The 19,601-nt window shown below is 35.0% G+C and overlaps 4 protein-coding genes across 6 annotated transcripts; 3 read left to right on the top strand and 1 right to left on the bottom strand.

The window, feature by feature from the left end:
* Window positions 1–1,655: 1,655 nt before the first annotated feature.
* LOC145626608 (kinesin-like protein KIN-1) lies at window positions 1,656–7,809 on the top strand. 3 transcript variants are annotated; one of them, XM_081679069.1, is made up of 17 exons: window positions 1,656–1,706; window positions 1,784–1,865; window positions 1,965–2,067; window positions 2,558–2,601; window positions 3,225–3,254; window positions 3,334–3,456; window positions 3,560–3,585; window positions 3,723–3,804; window positions 4,240–4,281; window positions 4,360–4,393; window positions 4,498–4,573; window positions 4,651–4,870; window positions 4,945–5,036; window positions 5,579–5,693; window positions 5,810–5,986; window positions 7,090–7,224; window positions 7,368–7,809. In XM_081679069.1, exons 1-16 carry the CDS (start codon window positions 1,687–1,689, stop codon window positions 7,195–7,197), a joined length of 1,374 nt encoding a protein of 457 aa, XP_081535195.1. In that variant the 5' UTR covers window positions 1,656–1,686; the 3' UTR covers window positions 7,198–7,224; window positions 7,368–7,809. The 3 variants fall into 3 exon arrangements, with proteins under 3 accessions (XP_081535195.1, XP_081535194.1, XP_081535193.1); XM_081679068.1 differs by lacking the exon at window positions 1,656–1,706 and having other exon boundaries at window positions 1,715–1,865; window positions 7,093–7,224; XM_081679067.1 differs by lacking the exon at window positions 1,656–1,706 and having other exon boundaries at window positions 1,715–1,865.
* A 1,568-nt stretch (window positions 7,810–9,377) lies between these two features.
* Window positions 9,378–11,098, top strand: LOC145628845 (GDSL esterase/lipase At1g54790-like). Its single transcript, XM_081681264.1, has 5 exons — window positions 9,378–9,682; window positions 9,781–9,978; window positions 10,089–10,261; window positions 10,373–10,643; window positions 10,723–11,098. The coding sequence occupies exons 1-5, from the start codon at window positions 9,448–9,450 to the stop codon at window positions 10,989–10,991; spliced, it is 1,146 nt and encodes a 381-aa protein (XP_081537390.1). The 5' UTR covers window positions 9,378–9,447; the 3' UTR covers window positions 10,992–11,098.
* A 141-nt stretch (window positions 11,099–11,239) lies between these two features.
* LOC145628846 (UPF0603 protein At1g54780, chloroplastic-like) lies at window positions 11,240–13,964 on the bottom strand. Its single transcript, XM_081681265.1, has 3 exons — window positions 13,417–13,964; window positions 11,908–12,100; window positions 11,240–11,624 (listed from the first exon to the last, which is right to left on the bottom strand). Exons 1-3 carry the CDS (start codon window positions 13,840–13,842, stop codon window positions 11,377–11,379), a joined length of 867 nt encoding a protein of 288 aa, XP_081537391.1. The 5' UTR covers window positions 13,843–13,964; the 3' UTR covers window positions 11,240–11,376.
* An 864-nt stretch (window positions 13,965–14,828) lies between these two features.
* On the top strand, window positions 14,829–19,434 carry LOC145628844 (uncharacterized). Its single transcript, XM_081681263.1, has 7 exons — window positions 14,829–15,189; window positions 16,998–17,077; window positions 17,335–17,395; window positions 17,856–17,913; window positions 18,117–18,174; window positions 18,543–18,615; window positions 18,930–19,434. The coding sequence occupies exons 1-7, from the start codon at window positions 14,869–14,871 to the stop codon at window positions 19,020–19,022; spliced, it is 744 nt and encodes a 247-aa protein (XP_081537389.1). The 5' UTR covers window positions 14,829–14,868; the 3' UTR covers window positions 19,023–19,434.
* The last annotated feature ends 167 nt before the right edge of the window (window positions 19,435–19,601 follow it).

Genomic DNA, 19,601 nt, shown 5'->3' with positions numbered 1-19,601 from the left:
TAAGGGTCTGTTCTGTTCACCTTATTTTCACTTATTTCAGGTTTAATAAGTTCAGATAAGTTCAGTTAAGTTCAGATAAGGGTTAATAAGTTCAGATAAGTTCAGGGTTAATAAGTTCTAAATTAACGTTCTCCTCACCTTATTTCCACTTATTATATTTATATAGAGTTATTACTAATCAAGATTGCTTTTCACTTCTTTTTTTTTTTTGTAAAATTTTATGTGTTTTATTATCATGATTTCATATAAGAATAAAGTAACATTTGCATAAAAAATAAAATTAAAGTAACGTTATACTCATAAGTTATGGTAAGACTAGATAAATTTTGCTTATATAAAAGTTAAGCAAATCAACAAGTTTAATATATTCAAAAATGCTAATATTTTCATATTTTATTACTTTTATTTTAATATATTGTTATATATATACTAATATTAAAATTCAGCAACGAAGTAATCTCTCTTCTGAGGTTTGGCCTACTTACTTCTCAATTTCCTTGTGGTGGATTTGAAGATGGAGGAATAACTGTGTGTTTGATAGAGCAAGTGAAAATCCGATTGATATTAATCAATTTCTACTTGCTCGTTTTGAGGAAGTCTGGCGTGTGTTGGGAGTTGATGGAAGCAATACCAACCATCGTACTAGGACTCGAGAAGAATCTCTCATCAAGTGGCTAGCCCCACCAATTGGCTGGCTTGCTTTGAAATACAAATGATGCTACTAAAGGTGCTCCGGGTCCAGCTAGGGGAGGAGGCTTGATTCGTGATTACACTGGAAAGTTCATACATGGTTTTTCTCTTAAACTTGGTAATTGCAATGCTTTTATGGCTGAATTAAAGGCCATTGAATATGGGCTGGAATTGGTGAAAAGAATGAATGCAACAAAGATACAAGTGCAACTTAATAGTCAAATTGTAGTAAATGCTATTTGCAATGAAGATGTCCACCGAGGCCAGGGGTATCATATAATCAACAAGTGCAAGCAGCTCATTGAGGAAGGCAATTGGGAAGTCCAAATTCATCATGTCTATCGTGAAGCAAACAGAGCCGCAGATTGGCTAGCTAATCAAGGTGTCGTCCAGAACAACAATATAGAGTTGATTTAATTCCCTCCTATTGAATTAGGACGTATCTTGCATGATGATATAGTAGGGGTGGCCTTGCCACGTTTAATTTCTGTTTAGTTTCTTTTAGTTTTGTTTTGTTCTTTCCCGAGGCGTGTGCCTCTCATTTGCAGCAAAAAAAAAACCAATAAGTAAAAATCAGGTGAATAGAACACACCCTAATTCCCAATCCTATTCCCACCTTTTAATCCCCAAACTCCCATTCCCACATCCAAACGCCCCGACATGGTAAATCAGGTGAAAAAAAAATTAAAAAAAATCTGCCGTCTCAAATCTCCCGCCAACGCTACAAAATCTTTCAATCTTCTATTCTTCTCTCCTTCAACATTTTCAATTCAAAATTATCTCCCTTCTTCCAGTATACTCTCCTCTCTGGCTCTGTGTTCACTCCCTATCTTTCAAGTCTCAATCAAAACCTTCAGAAATTGTGCAAGTTTATCATCCAGTATAATTCTACTCGGTGTAAATTTTTCCTATTTTAATTAATTTTCCGTTTTATCGTTTGATTTATTCGTAGTTTACACTACAAAAAAATCGACGATCGTTAAAATTCAGGCTGAAATGCTATTCTTCGATTTTAGGTTTGAATTTCATCTTCAATTTTTGGTTCTTAGGTTTAATTGAAGATGTCGAAGGTCATAGTTTGCGCTCGATTCAGGCCTTTGAGTTCTGGCGAGATCAGAGATCACGGCAATGGCGTTAGTATTCATCGTATTGATGACGAATCCTTCAATTTCAAGGTAATTTTCTCATACATATCAGAAATTTCGGAAAATTTTAAAAATCTTGGAATATTTTGATTTTTCGCTGATTTTGAATGTATTTTACTTGAATTGAAGGATGAGAAAGACGGAGATTTAAAATTCGGTTTCGACAAAGTGTTCTATGAAGATTCTGCTCAAGCTAGTGTTTATGAAGTTTTAGCTATGCCGATTGTTCAAGGTGATCAATATTTTGAATTATTTGAAGTAAAAATGATATTTAGGTTTGATTTTGTAATTTAATTACTGCCTTGTGTTAGAGATTTATCTCTTTGATCGATAATTAGAAACCGGAAAATGAGCAAACAATTTTTGGTTTAGGAGAAAGATATTGTTGAAATATGTTTCATTATTAGAAAATAGAGGTTGATTTACTGAAATTTTGACTTATTCTAATACTGTGATTGAATTTTCGCTGGAAAAATTGTTGGTGAAGTTTTTCCTTAGCCTGAAATTCGCTAGTGTAATTATCGAATAGATGCGAAATAAACCTAATGGAATTTACAGTAGCTGCTGATTTTTACTGATTGCTGTTCTAATTTGGAAATTGCAAATTGTATTTCTTTTGTTTCCTTTATTGCTTGAGTGCAGAAAAAATAAAGAAAAAAAAATGTAAAACTATGTGCTAATCGGTTTAAATGTTGTTTTTTAATGCTTTGAAAACATCACAGATACTGTTAATGGACTTAACGGTACCATCCTCTCTTATGGCCAGGTAACTTTCGTTCGCTTGGCTTGCGTTCTGCTTTTGCTTGGTTACTTTTGCTACTTATCTCCCATTGCTACACCTTTCTGAGCAATATTGGAATGTAGTTGACAAATATTAGATGTAACTAGCAATTTTTTTTTTTTCCTGGTGAATTTGTGTTTATATCTGCTGTATTTGGATTACTAGGAATAATTGTTATAAGTGAAAGAACTCTGGTGTGATTATCTGAAATACTTCTCTGTAATCACATTTTTGTCAAGGTAGTTTAGCTATGCTTGCCACTTTAGATCTTATGCCACAGTACTTTCAATCATTGGAGATGCTCTAATAGTTTTGATAATGGAGGCAAATTGTGTCCTAAAACTGAAATACTTGACTAGGGTAATGCACATGCTATTATTATTTTTGATAAGATTTTTGAAATTCTATTTTATATAAACTCTAAAGCAATCCTCAATTCCTAATAACGCTTTTGACTTAAAAATTGTTATTTACCCAACATGAAGAACTAGAGGCTAGATGCAAGAGCAATATTAGTTTTAATACTTCTAAGAATCTTCTTCATGTCAGCTTATCATTGATTTTCTAGTTCTAACCAACTTGAACTACTTTTGCTTATGTGGTCACAGACTGGAGCTGGCAAGACGTATAGCATGGAGGTGAAAAGATTTTTCTTTTCAAAGTGGTACTAGTTCATGGTTATTAAATAGTCAGCTTACCAAAGAATCTTCATGCCAGGGACCTGGAATCATCAAGTGTGATGCTGAAAGGAAAGGTCTGATCCCAAGAGTTATAGAAGGACTCTTTGAGATGATCCATTCTTCACAAGGAGCAACTGCATATTCAGTTAAATTGTCAATGGTAACAAGTTTGTTCCTGCAATTGTGTTTCATCTGATTATGCCCCCCCCCCCCCCCCCCCCCCACTCTTCTTATGGGGCTTACGCATTCTCAAACTGCTGCAGGTTGAGATTTACATGGAAAAAGTGAGGTTGGTATCAATAGACAGTGATTCTGTAATGAAGTAAAAACGGTTACATTTGTAGTGGAAGAGCCAGATTATTATGCTTTACTTTTTCTGATCTTTAACCAAGATATATGATCAATTGGCGTGATCCTTCTTTACAGGGACCTGTTTGATTTGTCAAAGGATAACATACAAATTAAGGAGAGCAAATCTCAAGGAATTCTACTGTCTGGAGCCACAGAGGTGAGTTTACTTTTTACTTATCCTTGACTTTACCCTGCGATTCCTGCCAAATGTACTAACAAGAACTTTATCAACTGGAAATATTGGCTTGTTTCGTTGTTTTGGAGTCCTTTGCCAGTTATGTGAAGTTCAACTTACGAATATGAAATGACTGCAATAGTTTATAAAAACATTTATACTTGTGAAATGTTAAGTATCTTCCTATAATACTGCGGGCTGGAAGATTCTGACGATACTATAACATGTGCCATATATGTTAAGGTCATCTTTTGCCAATCATGTTAAGTGCTAACATATGTTGCTGGTATCATAAAAAGTGCACTGCCCAGTGAAAATTGTGCTGAACTTGGAATGCATAATTGTGGCTTTTTTCTCCTGCTTATTGGTCATTTATGGCATGCTCACATTAGTCTACAATGATTTCAACATTTTCAGATTCCTGTGCTGGAATCTTCTGAAGCAATGCAAATTCTATCTGTAAGTTGAGAATGGCTACAGATGTCTTTAAGTTCTATTCACGCTTTAGCTTCTGACAGCAGGTTCTTAAAAATGCAGAATGGAATTATGAATAGAGCAGTTGGGGAGACCCGTGAGCATCTTTTCTCCGTGACTTATCAAATCTTTGACACCCTATATATCAGTTTATACAAAGATAGAAATCTTGATGCTTTTGTTACTCAATCTTGGTATCAGAGATGAATGTTGCTAGTAGCAGAAGTCATTGTGTCTATATTTTCACAGTTCAGCAAGAGATTTCTGCTGATAAGAGGTATTTTCTTATTCCTATTGTCTATCTTAGATTTTTTAATAAATTGCTGATCTGAGTGATCTAAAATTTGTTTACAGGACTAAAACGGGGAAACTAATTCTCGTGGACTTGGCTGGCTCTGAAAAAGTGGGAAAAACTGGAGCAGAAGGTAGACTTCTGGAAGAGGCAAAGACAATTAACAAGTCCCTTTCTGCCCTTGGAAATGTTGTAAATGCATTAACATGTAGCCCACTGAGCAAGTTAACCCACATTCCTTATCGTGATTCTAAGCTTACTCGAATACTACAAGATGCGCTGGTTAGTTTTTTTTTTCTTCTGTCCTTGTGCTGGATTTGTGAAATTTTCTGTTTCTTCTAAATCTCATATTGCAGGGTGGCAGTTGCCGAATGGCTTTGCTGTGCTGTTGTTCTCCAAGTCTTTCAAATGCATCGGAGACTCTGTCCACCCTTCGTTTTGGTGCAAGGTTGCCTAATTTCAACTCAGAAAAATGCAGCACATTATGCATGTGTGTGTGGGAAGAGGTGGGGTGGGGTAAGGGTCTGTATATCTCAAGTCTGTCTAACTAAGATATATATATTTTTTACTAACAAAGGATTAAACTGATAAAGTCTAAATAAATGATGAGATTTCTCTTAAATTTAAAGTACATCAAATCTTAAATACTGTATTATGCTTGAAAGCTTTGTTTGTGCTAATGATGCGGTGACCCTTTCTTGGGGATGACTTAATTCATTTAGGTAATTGGCATGAAAAATCATTGGTCATATTTTCTCTGCTCCTTTCCCGGGGTCAATTTTAGTTGTCCTCTCAATCAGTTATAGTTGTTCTCTCTTCACTTTCTTGGATGTTTGTACGGAAGGTCAGAAGTGAATCAACGTTCACCTTCAATACTTAAAAATCTGAAGTGTGCATTCTCTTTGAAGTGCTGAATTTGCTCATGTAGAGCAACTTTTTGTAATAAATCTACTGAAGATTGGTTATTTTGTTGTCCTTTTAATGGCTCAGGGCTCAACATATAAAAGCGGCACCTTGTGTTATCCCATGCGAAGATAAACTTAGCAAGACACAAGAATATACTGTTCTAAACAAAGATGTGGCATGCGAGAGAATTTTGGATAAGGTATGCTTACTCAAGTGTTTATTTAATTTGTTTGTATATGCTCAACTACTTTGCTCTACCCTCCGGGGGTAAAAAAATCATGTCTGCTTAGGAGTATGTGTTTCTCTCTGTAATAGCTGAAAGACAGAATGGGCACTGAGGAATTGGAGATGCTAAGAGAGCTGCTAATCTTAGAGGGAATTATGTACCACCCGAATTCAATGGAAGACTTGATATTGGAATGTGAAACTGTCGAGTCAACTCTCATGTCATCCTTGGGGATAACAGTAGAGCTTGTTTCCACAGTGGAGGAGGTACAAACAATCTTATGTCTCTATTAGTTAAATATAAAGTTGTGCAATCTCTTTGCTTCTTCTATTTTATTTTTTTCCTGTAATGATTAGAGGGGTAACTGCATTACATGGACTACTTGCTTAGTGCTTACGCTTAGAATCCATAAAGTATGCTGAACTAGACTGCGAGTAGAAGAAAAAGATGTAGCAGAAATGCATCTTCATACTCTCCAAAGAGTCCAATCTGTGTACATTCTTACCATAACCTTGACATTATTTCCCCTTCAGGCACTTTGCTTACAATATCCCTCTTCAGATTTTAGAGACAGTTGCAAATTGCATTTTTTGACTTAGATTTTGAATTCTTCTACTTTGCATGGGTTTAGAGGGTAGACCCAGTTTCCACCCTTCCCGAAGAGCAAAACCATTCAATCAAACAAGATTAGCTCTATTCTTGGAGCTGTTGGAAGCATTTTTCAACTTTATATGCTCTCCATACTAAATGATAAGGTGAAAGTAAATCTTGTTGCTGCAATGATGTAATCCTCTACCTTCTTTGAAAAGCCCTTAGGCACTCCCTCTATAGTAGTCATCATAGAATGGAGATTTGAAACATTCTGGTAGACAAAATATGGCAGGGGACCTGAACTTTGGAAGTATGGTCACAACAAATGCCCAGTCTAATGAATGATACTATGGTAGGCGTTCTTGCTATCAAATATCTTTATCACTCAGGCCATTTTTTCTTTCTAAGAAAGCAAAATTATAGCCATCCAAGCCTGGTGACTTAAATGTGAGGTAAAAAAAGAAGAGTTGATATCATTATTATAAGAAACAGGAGAAAGCACACTTAAGTAGTATCATTCTTGAGAAAGGTAGTTGAAATTTAAGATGACATTCATGGCACTGAACACTGCAGATGCACACGTACTGCGTGTTTCTTAGCTGCCTTTTTTTTTTTAAGCTAGCTCTCATAAGCAATTTTAAAAAAATGATAAAAAAAGAGAAACTAGCTCTATTAAGCTATATTTTTTCATCTTATCAACATTAAGCTATCCAATTTCTGAAATATAGTATAGAAGGTAATTGTCTTTTGTGTGTCCTTTGACGAGCAATGTGCTTAGCAGCTACTGAAGCAGAACAAAATTCTGAAGGACAAGCTAGCAGCTGCAGAAAATAGAAGCTTTTTGGATAGACTATCATATGCCCTCGGCTTCTGCACTCTTTGGTGATATGCCCATATTTTGTCACTTAGACAGGTATGTTTAGATTTTTTCATCAAATCAGTAAACAGGGCAGCAAATTCATTTAGTTTATAACTTACAAGTCTATAATCCTTCAGATATCTTCTGAATACCTTTTATCAATTTCTTATATCCAACTGCTTTATATTCTGATCCAGGTGCTAAAAACATGCTCAGCAACCTTGTAAATGTATATGAAGTGCCAAACTTGTCAGCAATGTCATCAGAAAGCAACGGTTCCATACCTCCGTCTTCATAAATATTTACTCCAATGATTATGTGGGCAGCCGGCACTACACCATATACGTGGTTCCTCGTATGTATACATTACAGCCCTATTAGCTAACAGGACCGAAGTCTGTAAACACAAAAAACTGGAATGCTGTGGAACTCAAGATTTCACTCACACTGTCACATCATATATATACATGTAAATGTCTTCAACTCAATATTCTAAGCTTTCGGAGTTTACATTTGTGTAAAGTGAAAGAATACTATATCTTGAGGTATGTTATTCATATTGTTTGTCACAGCCACACAAATGATAGCTTTGATATTGCTATTCGTAGAAGATATATAAAAAAATACAGTTTGCTTCGTGGAAAATTGGAATGGATAGTTTTTGCCCCACCTTCATTACCATTTGACTCCACATGATAACTAAATTGCCCCTCCAAGTTAAGTCCTAATTCATTCTGTTAGTGGACCAACTCAACCAAAAGCTTAAACTGATGGTTGAAGCCTAGGAATATATTTTATACTCTATCACTCCCCCTCACATGAAAGGTCCTTTGGGCTTGAAATGTGGATGCAACACAGGCCCACCCATACCTGGTGCAAATTAATTCCACCTTGAAGGAGGGGCGGATGAGATTCGAACCCGTGACCTTTGTGTCACGCTGGCTCCGATACCATGTTAAAGAACCAACTCAACCATAAAGCTTAAACTAACAAGTATAATCCAAACTAACAAGTATTGTGTTAATTCGTAAATTTGCAATTAATAGGAAGACAAACAATTTTGTCAACTAATTAATTGAATTTGTAGGAATAACTGGGAGTTCAAATGATGGTGCTTTAGTGCTTAATTCTTTCTTTGTCCTTGCTATAGGAATTATTTAATGGTAAATTGTGAAAGATGGATTTTCTATCTTATAATATCCTTAGCACATAACGTAGTTTATGACTTACTCCTTTCCTTTTAAAATAATTGCATGCCTTATTTGGTTTTTGATAGTTGCATGACTTGCATCAGTTCCCCATATTGTAAAGTCTTACCAATTTATTTAGTTGTCTTCCCCTTATAATTTCTTAGCACATGCCCCACATATACATCATAATGTTATGTTTTTTTTAAAGAACGTCACAATGTTATTTATCATACTTTACTTGTCCCACTCTTAAGTTATACGAGTATGTACTTCTCATATCTTATACATATGCTCTGAATTACGTGTAAAATCAAATAATGCTATTGTGAAGGAACAAATGGGGTATTATTGAGTTAGTCTAAAACTCTAGGGTCTTCAACTATGACAAAAATGCATACTTGTATATTTTTGGCTCAGCTCAAGGACATTAGACTTTAATTTGTTGTACATGGGAACGGCTCTTTTAAACTTGTGCATTGCATATATAGGTTGAAGAAGCTTTTGGTCACATCTCACATGAAGCTTCAAAAAATTGATAAGAGGTTGTGTTTTATGAGAGATAAAGCATTTCACGTATTCAACAATAGATAAGTTTACGGAGCATAAGACGACGATTTGTATATGGAGAATAAGGCGATATTAGTGCTTATTTAGGGCAGAAATTAATAAAAAGACGGGTGAATATAAAAATTACTAATCTCTCAACGTATTAAAAGCTAACATTTTTTAAAATAGTAGTATTACCAATTTATTAGAAAATATATTCGTGAAAGACCGTGTGACTTAAAAGTTGTATTTTAAACATGGTATTAGTACAGTAATGAGCTAAATTATTTCAGCATAATGACTTTTTACCATTATACCTAATGATCACACCAAGGGCATTTTTGGGATCAGGAAAAATAGGCAGGCCAATTCTGTTAGATTACTATGATTCAAAGCAAGCTTTTGTATGCCCAAGATTGTCACCAACCAACTCTTATCTTTCCCTTTAGTTTCTCACTCTTTATTGTCTTCTAACTAACAGCTTATAAAGTTTGTTCTGAGGCAATGCTAATGAAATCAAATAGCTCATCTTGCACCAGCTATGGCAATCAAGAACTCATGTATCCAATTTTTCCTCTTAACATCGATATTAATATCTTATGTCGAATCCATTGATTTCAACTACCCTGTAGTTTTCAACTTCGGCGATTCAAATTCTGATACTGGTGATCTTGTGGCTTCAGGCCTCGAGGGGATCTCCGATCCATATGGACAGACTTACTTTAAGAAACCATCAGGGAGATACAGTGATGGTCGTTTGATAATAGATTTTCTCAGTAAGATTCTAAAATTTATTCTACATATCCTCTGTTTTTCTCTGTTTTATCTATTGTGTTTTATTTTAAACCTCTCTGTTTTGTATAATGTGTTGTAGTGGATGATATGGACCTACCCTTTCTGAATGCCTATTTAGAATCCATTGGTGCACCTATTTTCAGAAGAGGTTGCAATTTTGCTACCGCAGGATCAACTATTCTTCCAGCTACTGCAACATCAGTTAGTCCCTTCTCATTTGGAGTTCAGGTGGCTCAGTTCCTCCGATTCAAAGATCGAGTTCAAGATATATCTAAAAGTATGCATTTTAGCCATCCACAGAATAACACCACTACTTTTAGAATGCTTATGAAGGGGAAAAAAGTTTATGGGAGAATTTCTGATCTTGTTTTTCATGACTCCTCACAGCTACAGGTAGGAAATATGACAAGTATATCCCAGCACAAGATTCCTTTGAGAAGGCTCTTTACATGTTTGATATAGGCCAGAACGATTTGGCAGGAACATTTTATTCAAAGTCATTTGATCAAATTCTAGCCTCAATCCCGTACATTTTGCAAGAATTTGAAGCTGGCATGATGGTAAGCCCTAGCAGTGACTCAGAATCTAGAATTTGGCATCAGTTGTGTGTAATGTATGTCATAAACATTTAAAACAACTAATGTTGTTCAAATGTCTATTTTTCTTTCCAGAAATTGTATGAAGAGGGGGCAAGGTTCTTTTGGATTCACAATACTGGTCCCCTTGGGTGCCTGCCTCAGAACATAGCCAAATTTGGGACAGATCGATCAAAGCTAGATGCGTTAGGGTGTGTGAGTGCACACAACCAAGCAGCTCAGCTCTTCAATCTGCAACTACATGCTCTGACCAAAAAGGTGCAGGGGCAATATCCAGATACAAATGTCACCTATGTTGATATATACTCGATAAAGACTAATCTTCTTTCAAACTATTCTAGATATGGTGAGTTTCAAATCTCTCCCTAAATTTCAGTTGTTCCTTCCATTTTGTCATGAAAATCCAATAAAATCCCTATTTGCAGGATTTGAACAACCGATCATGGCTTGCTGTGGATATGGCGGTGCACCACTAAATTACGACAGTAGGGTACCATGTGGGCAAACGAAAGTCATAAATGGCAACAATGTTACTGCTAAAGGATGCAGTGACAGCACAGAGTATATAAACTGGGATGGAATTCATTACACAGAAGCAGCAAACCAGTATGTAGCATCACAAATACTCACTGGAAAATATTCTGATCCACCTTTCTCTGACAAAATGCCCTTTCTGTTAAAGCTCAAGTTCTAAAATACACAATAATGTATATTACATTAGGCCCAAAACAGAGAATATAGTATGTAAAATCCAATTCATTCTTCCTGAATATATGTTTCTAAAATATTTCTCTCTTAAAATTACAATGATTCATTTTACAAGTGTTATCCTTATTGAGGAGAGCAGGAATTCATTGCTATTTAGGCATTGACATAAAGAAAAAAAAAAAAAAAAAAAAATCTCATTCTCATCATATTAATTTTTTTTTTTTCTCATAGCCCTTATTAGAAGTGCCTCATCAATCAGTAGTTTACATGGTCAAACAATTTTGTTTATTCAATTATGTGTTTGTACATATACTTTACAAAAATTTTAAAAAATATTTGAAGTTACCTTTGGAGCATAATCCAAACACAACCTATTTTTTGGAAACATATGCATAGTATTGTGCCATAGGGACAACAAACGCAATGACCAACAAACCTCCAACCACAAGACTGAATTGACCTCGTTTTTCATCTGTCTCCTCCTTGGACTTAAAGTTTGACTCTCTTTTGTTGTCCTTGAATGATGGGCCACCAGGGTCTGGAAGACCATCAATAGCAGCCACTAGCCGCTTGGCACTGCTATAAATGGCTTCATTGTATTTCTCTTCAGTTGATAATACTGTAAGTACATTTTTCCATCATCAATACTTCACCTCAACAATTATAAACTCAAGATATACAAAACTTTGTTTAAACATTATAAACCTTTTTACTTTGTACCCAAACACATTTAAACTTTCTTATTACTAGGATTTTTTCATGATTTATGAAGAATTAAATTGATCTTTTGTAAAAGATAATTCAAGTTAAGTGTGAGTAGCATCAAAATGATGAATGAACTCCATTTAACCCCCTAAAACCAAATCAAACGACACAAGACAGAAAAAATGAAGGTTCTTTACCAGGAAGATTCTCTGACACGGTTGCATCAAGAATATTCTCTCCAACAGCCTTGACAAATGAAGGTCCACCAGTAACTGCCCCTTCCTTTTGGCTAGTGACAAGCACAACAATCCCTTTGTTATCACCATCTTCAACTGTTGGGTACCATTTCTCCAAAATTTGGTCAGCATACTCAAAAGCATCAGCTTTGCTCTGGAAGCAAACAGTAGCAAACTCCCTAATTAGTGTTAGGCTTTTGTACTCCACAGATGTTTTTCAAATTCAAATCAATGATTAATGGTCTTTAGACTCTTTACTGCAGGATAAATGACTAATATCATGAACTTCGTGTCTGAATTCACACACCGACATCTCCCAACTAAAAGACCTTAATGTCTACATTGTACTTTGTACTTGACAATTACCTAGTCTCATCTCTCCATGCCAAGAGGGATCAGCAACAAACATACCTGCAATATTTCACTAAAACTAAGGGAATTAATGCTCGAAAACTCTAGCCAAGTAGCCAAGTTTTAGATCATTGGATATCTACAGCCTTAGAGTCAATTAGAGCAAGAAAATCGAATGCCCTCTCTTGATCCATGCATTGCAACTGATTTCTCTCATTCTAGGGGGTTACACACAAATCTGTAATATTGCTCTTATCTTTGTAGTAACTTCATTAGATTTATATCTACCTTATGGTAATGGGTTTCTGTGTAATTTTTTCATCATGTCACCTCAGCTATCCAAAGCAATGCATCACAATGTCATACTCATCATCGAATTTCATAATCATAATACCATCCAATACTCACCTCATGCTGGTAACAACTAACAAATTATAATAAGATTAATAACACTATCCCATATAACACAAGCACTATCCCATATAACACAAGCTTGGTAGTGGGATGTGCTATCATGAACATGGCTAGAATTTGTTATGTACTGTACACCCAATTTACTCGAGGTTAGTGTTTACTCTTTATTTGATAATTAAATAAAAAAACAATCATCAAAATTAGAACAAAATAACATGGGTATATGTACACCCGGGTGTACATAACAAGCTCTCGATCATGGCACACGAGCTCCACGTATAATTACACACAAACTCGTTACCATTCATAATCTTTGTAACAAGTAAGCCATAACTGTACAGGGCCACAGGGGTGATAGCACATAAAATTCAAAACTAAAAATATATGACCCTTAACACTAACATTAACAACCTTCATTTGGACTTCATTAAAAACAATAACATTAACCAAAGTTAATGGCCTATCATATTTGTGAACTATTCAAGCTCGGCTCGAAATTCCCAGCAGAAGTTGAGATATATGGCAAGTTCAACTGTAATTTAAACTCGAAAAAACCAATGATTCAGCTCTGATTTCGAATGCAAGTATAATGAGCTGATCCAAGCTCAGTCTCAGCTCGCTCAATTAGCACCCCTTATCTTATGACATCTTAAGCAAGAGTTCATATTCAAAGACTGAAAAAACATGTGATCAAGTGAAACTTACTGTTAGTTTGCGGACAGTGATGAAATTAACACGGAAATTCTTCCTAGATTCTAAATCAGATAACAATCTCTTGAGATCAGACTTGGTAACACGGCTAAGAACACCTGCATCATCAACAACATATGATTCTTTTGGTGGACCTTCATTTAAAACATCAAATTCAGAAGCATTAGCACCAGAAATTGGCAAAATGGGGGAGAAATTAAGGGCTAAAGACAGAGCAAGAGCTGCTAATCCATGTTGAATGGGTGAAAACCAGTGATTGGGTACTGTAAAAGATGATGATTTTTGAGGTAAACAATTGGGTTTTTTTAGGGAACAAATTATGGGTTTTGTGAAGGGTAATGAAAGTGATCTGGGTTTTGAAGATGAAGGTTTTGGGTTGAGAAATGGAGAGAATGTGGGAGGAGAGAGAATGGTTTCCATTTGAAAGAGGGTTTATAGTTTTAGAGAGAGAAAATTCATGGAAGAACTGATGAAGGATAATTGGATAAAAGCACAGATTTTTTTTTTTTTCTGTGTTGGTTTGGAGAATGGTGGCTTCAAGAATTATGTGTGGTTTGCATTTTTCTTGATTTTGAATTGTTTGATTCCAAGTAACCACAAGATAAACGTCTATGGACCCATGAGGATGTGAGAGGGGTACTTCTGTCTATCTATGTTCCTATGTAAGAGTTGGATTGGATAATTTTTTTTTAAGGAATTAATTAACAACATTAATGGTCTCTAAACTATGCCCTTTGTGACGATTAAATTCATTAATTTTAAGTGTCTCAATTAGGTCTCTTAAAATTAATAAAAATCTCTTAAAGTGGACGGAATGTAAGAAAAAAAAAGGTAGAGTCAACTCCTAAAATTTTAAAGAAATGCTTACTCTAAGAACGTTTATAAGCTAATGTTTGAACTCAATACCAACCATAATTAAGTTGAAAGTCTAACCATCTTAGCCAACTTTTAATTATACTTTTATACTCTGTATTTAACAGTTTATATATCTAACTTTGATTATGGTGTGTATATATATATATACTTCCCATTATTTCCTTCTTTCATAAAATATTCATTTTATCTCTATTCAACTCAGCTCCAATCAATTCAGTAAATATGAATATACTCTTATTATGTCGTTTAATATGTACTTCCTATAATGCACTACAATAGGTAGATTAAAATTTAAATATTGCAACATGATAATTATAGTATGATTTTAAACATTGCTTATCCCACACACTAATTTATTGTTAAAATAAAATGAACAAAATAAAATTGAAGCTATTAAGGCGGGATTTGAGATTGTAAATTTGTAATTAATCAAACCTCCCTTCCTTAATTGGTTAGGCAATTTTTTTTTACACAATCTGTTGATTAAGCAATAAGCAGTTACTATAAACATTATCCCACATTATCTAAACACCATTCTCTTGTGGCCATGGCTGCTATCTTCACACTCTCATGGCAGTTCTCCTTCCTTCCTCCCTCCACCACTCTCAATCAAAACCACCTCAAACCCTTAAACCCATTTCTTCTCTCTCCTCTAACCCCAAAATTCAATCTTTAACCTCAAAAAAGAGGGATTTCATCTTCCAATCAATTTCTCTCTGCATTGCTTCATTAATCCTTGAAACCCCATCTGCCATTTCTGCAACTGAAGCTCCTCCTCCTTCAAAATCGATTCTTTCGGGTATTTTGAACACTAAATCATGGTTTCAGTTTTTTGGTGATGGGTTTTCCATTCGTGTTCCTCCTGAATTTCAGGACGTTATGGAACCTGAGGTTTGATTCTTTCTTTCTTTCATATAATAATTTCCTTGATTATGTTCTTGGTTTTTATGCATTTGGTATAAAGTATGCTTAATTTTGTATAAAGAAGCAATTAATTGGGAAACTGAGGGATGCCCAAATGATTTTGTGGTATCATTGTTGGTATTGGATAATGGGGTTTATACATTGTATTGGGAAATTGTTTGTTGTCTAAATTGTGTTGTGAGTGGATAAATTACTTAAATGGTTGGAGTTTATATGTGTGGCATGACGAGGAAGTCTATGGTAACATCTGATATTGATCAATCTCACAGTCACACAAACACATGCATAGTAAATTGGTTGGTTGAGAATTGGAGGTTTTGAATTAGCAGTTTTAGTTTTCATGTGTGTGAGATTGATCAATGTCGGATATTTAGCTAGGCTTTCTGTATTGAGAGAGTACTTGAAAGGTTGGAATATGTGATGTTCAGTAAGAGTAATTAAATCTAAGAAATGGAAATGGAAATGATAATGATGATGGGAATGTGAATGGAACATAGAATGTGCAATGGTATCTTTGGATAGCTTGACATACACGGTTAAACTCTAGAATTTTTATTTGGATGGGCATTGTTTTTTGCATTCAGAAGGATTGGTGTAGAATGCTCAAGGATTAAGAAAGTAAAATTTGGTGTGATGAAATAAAAATTTAGAAGAGTGGTTGGTTGTACATTACTCAAACTACCTTGAGTCAGACACCTTCATGAGATAGAATTCCATATTATTTTCCGTCCTTGCTTCATAGTTCATAGTCGTTATAATACTATATCTTTGTCCCACACTTTGAGTAAAACACCATAGAGATTAAATCTTATAGCTCAAGTAATCGTGTATGTTGGCTTGTACTTTGTATAATTCAAGGGCAATCTGTAACAATTGAGGTGCAAGAGAAGTGTAACCCTTAGATCCTATTTGTTAAGTGGTGATATATGGTGATAATGAAATTGAATTTATAGTACTATTTTGTGAGAAAATTCACATGTCAATTCTCATAATAATGCTTAGTTTACCTCAAATATTTCATTTTGTTCACAAATTATTATTACCATTTGGGAAAGAGTAGTGGGTGATAATGGAAATATTTGAAGAAAAAACATGAATTTGGAATGATATTGTACTACCATAAACATTATGATGCTACTTTCCTAGCATAATTACATTCAAATGTATTCCTAGTACCGCCATTCAAATGTATCTCATGATCATGAGATAGTTGAGGTAATAATATACACTAGACTTTCTAATTGCTTAGGAAGATATACCTTTTGGATAATATGACTTGGGAGTGTATTTAGTTAGATAACTTGTGTAGGGTATGCTGTTGCAGTGATGACTGATAAGGCCATAAGCTTTCTGAAATATTGAGTATCTAGAGCCTTTTATATAATTATGATGGAATTCACCACTTCATAAATTTGCAGTTGAGCCAGTTACCTTCAATTACCATGTTGCAAACTGTTGGCGTTTCCCTACAGTTAGGTCTGTGGTTGGTTAATTAATTGTAGAGGTTTGATGATGGAAATTGAATCCTTATTTGACAACACCTTGTTTATCTTTGTTCTCTTATGATGCATATGTTGGGAACATGTTGGTTAAATCACCGAATATGGTATTTGGAAATTAGTTTTGTGTTCATTTTACGCCTGTCCAAATTGGATAGATTTCTTATAGATCATGTTCCACGACTTCCATCTTTTCCGCTTCAGGATTTAATGCTGGGTTGTCCCTTCAAATTGGATAGATTTCTTATAGATTATGTTCCACCTTTTCCCTTTCAGGATTTTAATGCTGGGTTGTCCCTTTATGGAGATAAGGCAAAGCCAAAGACTTTTGCTGCACGGTTTGCCTCTTCTGACGGGTAAACATAGTGTCTTTTCTCCTCTTTTGAGTTTTATTCACTACAAGATTTCACCTCTGTATAATTAGTCTTTGTCCATTATATATGTTTCTCAGTTTTTGAGATACCAGTAAGTGATTATGGCATATAACGTTGTCAGTTTTGCTATGTAATTGCAGCGAAGGGAAACAACAAAAATTTGCTTGATATTGGGTTTATTTCTGTCATCGAGCTTTATTACTTATTTGGGATTACTAACTTCTTCTGCATTTATACAGGTCTGAGGTAGTAAGTGTAATTATCAAGCCATCCAACTCATTGAAAATTACATTCTTAGAGGTGTGTTTCTTGTTTTACTTCACAGATTATCCAATGTTGGCTATCTTAAGGAATTTGTTTGGTTGAAGTGTTATATTCCCTTTTGTTGATCTTCTGACTCAGGCTTCATACAACGTTGTCGAGTATGCTGCATTCATGCGTTTCTGTCTGTTTCAAGTTCTGCAACTTAAGCATGATTCATTCATTAGAAGTTTTTGTTCTATGTTCATGTTATCAATTGACTCTGGGCATCTATCTCTTCTAAGCTGCTACATACTACCAAAATAAGTTGCTGAAGCACCTATGGGGTCCTCTTTCTCTGTCTTTCCTCAGCTTTTCGCGTGACCTGACCAATTTTACGTTTAACCTTTTAGCTAGATTCACTAACCTCATTTGTTGTTACTATGTTGAACCTTGTATCACCTGCTTTCTTTCCTACAGAATGTACTACTCTCTTGATATGATAATCATTTTCTTACAGGCTCAGGACATTACTGATATAGGCTCTTTAAAAGAAGCAGCAAAGATTTTCATTCCAGGTATATGTATTACCATTCAGAGCCCCTCTCCCTCCTTTCTTAAAACAGAAATTGGGGATTAAGGTAGTCGAATAGATTTTATACATGAAAGATATGCAGCTATGCTATTTGATGCTGTTTTGCTGTGACTTGCTGGTTCACAGCTTCCTGATTTGTCTGCTATGGCTTGATTATTCTTTATCTTTTGCTTGGTGCCATGGCAGGTGGGTCATCACTGTATTCCGCACGAACTATTAAAATAAAAGAAGAGGATGGTTATAGGTAAAAATCTATCAAATTGATATTTCTGTAAATGGTGCAAAAATAATATCTCTGTCTTTTCCTTTTGTTGCCAATATGAAGAATAGGCTAGCACATCCGAAAAGTAGTTTATTTGAAAATTTGGTGGTGGGAGGTCAAAACAGAAACTATGTTATCTCGATGGCTGTCATCTTGATTTATGTTAATTAGTTATGTTCTATTAACTAATCGTCTCATTTTGGTGGGGGCATTTACCTGTCTATTAGTTCTATTTTATTTGTTGCTTTAGACATTTTGATACAGAGTATTATTTTAGCAATATGAAGATATATCTGACTCTTCCCAGAGTAACTGTTAGTCTCACGTTTGTTGTATCTCATGTCACCCAGGACATACTATTTCTACGAGTTTGGCAGAGATGAACAACATGTGGCACTTGTAGCTGCTGTTAATGGAGGAAAGGTATTTTCTAGTCTACATGTAGAATTTTTATATATTTAGTCTTTAAATCCCAATCTAGGAATGACAACACTCTATCTAGAAAGTATTAGCATGGCAATTTTTAGCTACTGATATAAAAGGTGTACTCCCTTGATCTTATCGAAGTAGTCATCATATAAACTCTCGATAGTGTAGATCTTTTTATATTGTAGCCATTATATTAGCTTCCACAGTGTATAATGGGCATGCTTCTTGCAATCATATTGTGGACTGAAAGGATTCCAGTTGTTTTAACTTCACAATATGATGTTTCATGTTCACTGTAAATTGTGCAGGCATTTGTTGCTGGAGCGACTGCCCCACAGTCTAAGTGGGATAGCGATGGTGTAAAACTTCGCAGTGCTGCCTTGTCTCTGACGCTGTTGTAGTCCTACTTTGACAACTGAGGTTTAGCTTTGTTTATTATCATCTTAAGACTGGAGTCATTACATTTTGCTTGAAAGTCAGTTCCTTTTGTTCCCCTTCTTGGTGATACAGTAGGTCAGTACCTATGATCTGGGCAATGTGGGCATATTGTAATTGTACATCATATTCAAAATATCATTGTTAGGCTGTTTGCTTGTCTTGTTCGAGTATGTTGTAGAAATTCTGTTACAGGCAACATACAACTAGAGGTTCATGGATTATAATTAATATTGTGCATAATTGCATGTTCTTTACATTTGTATTCGCGTGCAAGATTTTGCATGCACTTTGATGAAGAGACTTGTTCCTGGATTAATGTAATACAGTATTAGTAATATTCTCTGTGTTTTAATCGAAAATCACCCTTTTAATTTTGTTTGGGAAAATTGAAATCATCTACAAGTAGATTATATTCTTCAGATACCCTAAATCCGGAGCAAAAGTCTTTTACCCTGGACTTAGTTATGTCACTCCCCTTTAGGTGCACGGTATAAAATTTGCACTGTCCAAACCTACTGAACTACATCAGATATCAGATTAGG

This window comes from Chenopodium album, chromosome 4 (assembly GCF_948465745.1).
Source record: "Chenopodium album chromosome 4, dcCheAlbu1.1, whole genome shotgun sequence".
Lineage (NCBI taxonomy): Eukaryota > Viridiplantae > Streptophyta > Magnoliopsida > Caryophyllales > Amaranthaceae > Chenopodium > Chenopodium album.
The sequence above is the reverse complement of the archived record's forward strand: the minus strand, read 5'-3'. Positions and strand labels throughout refer to the sequence as shown.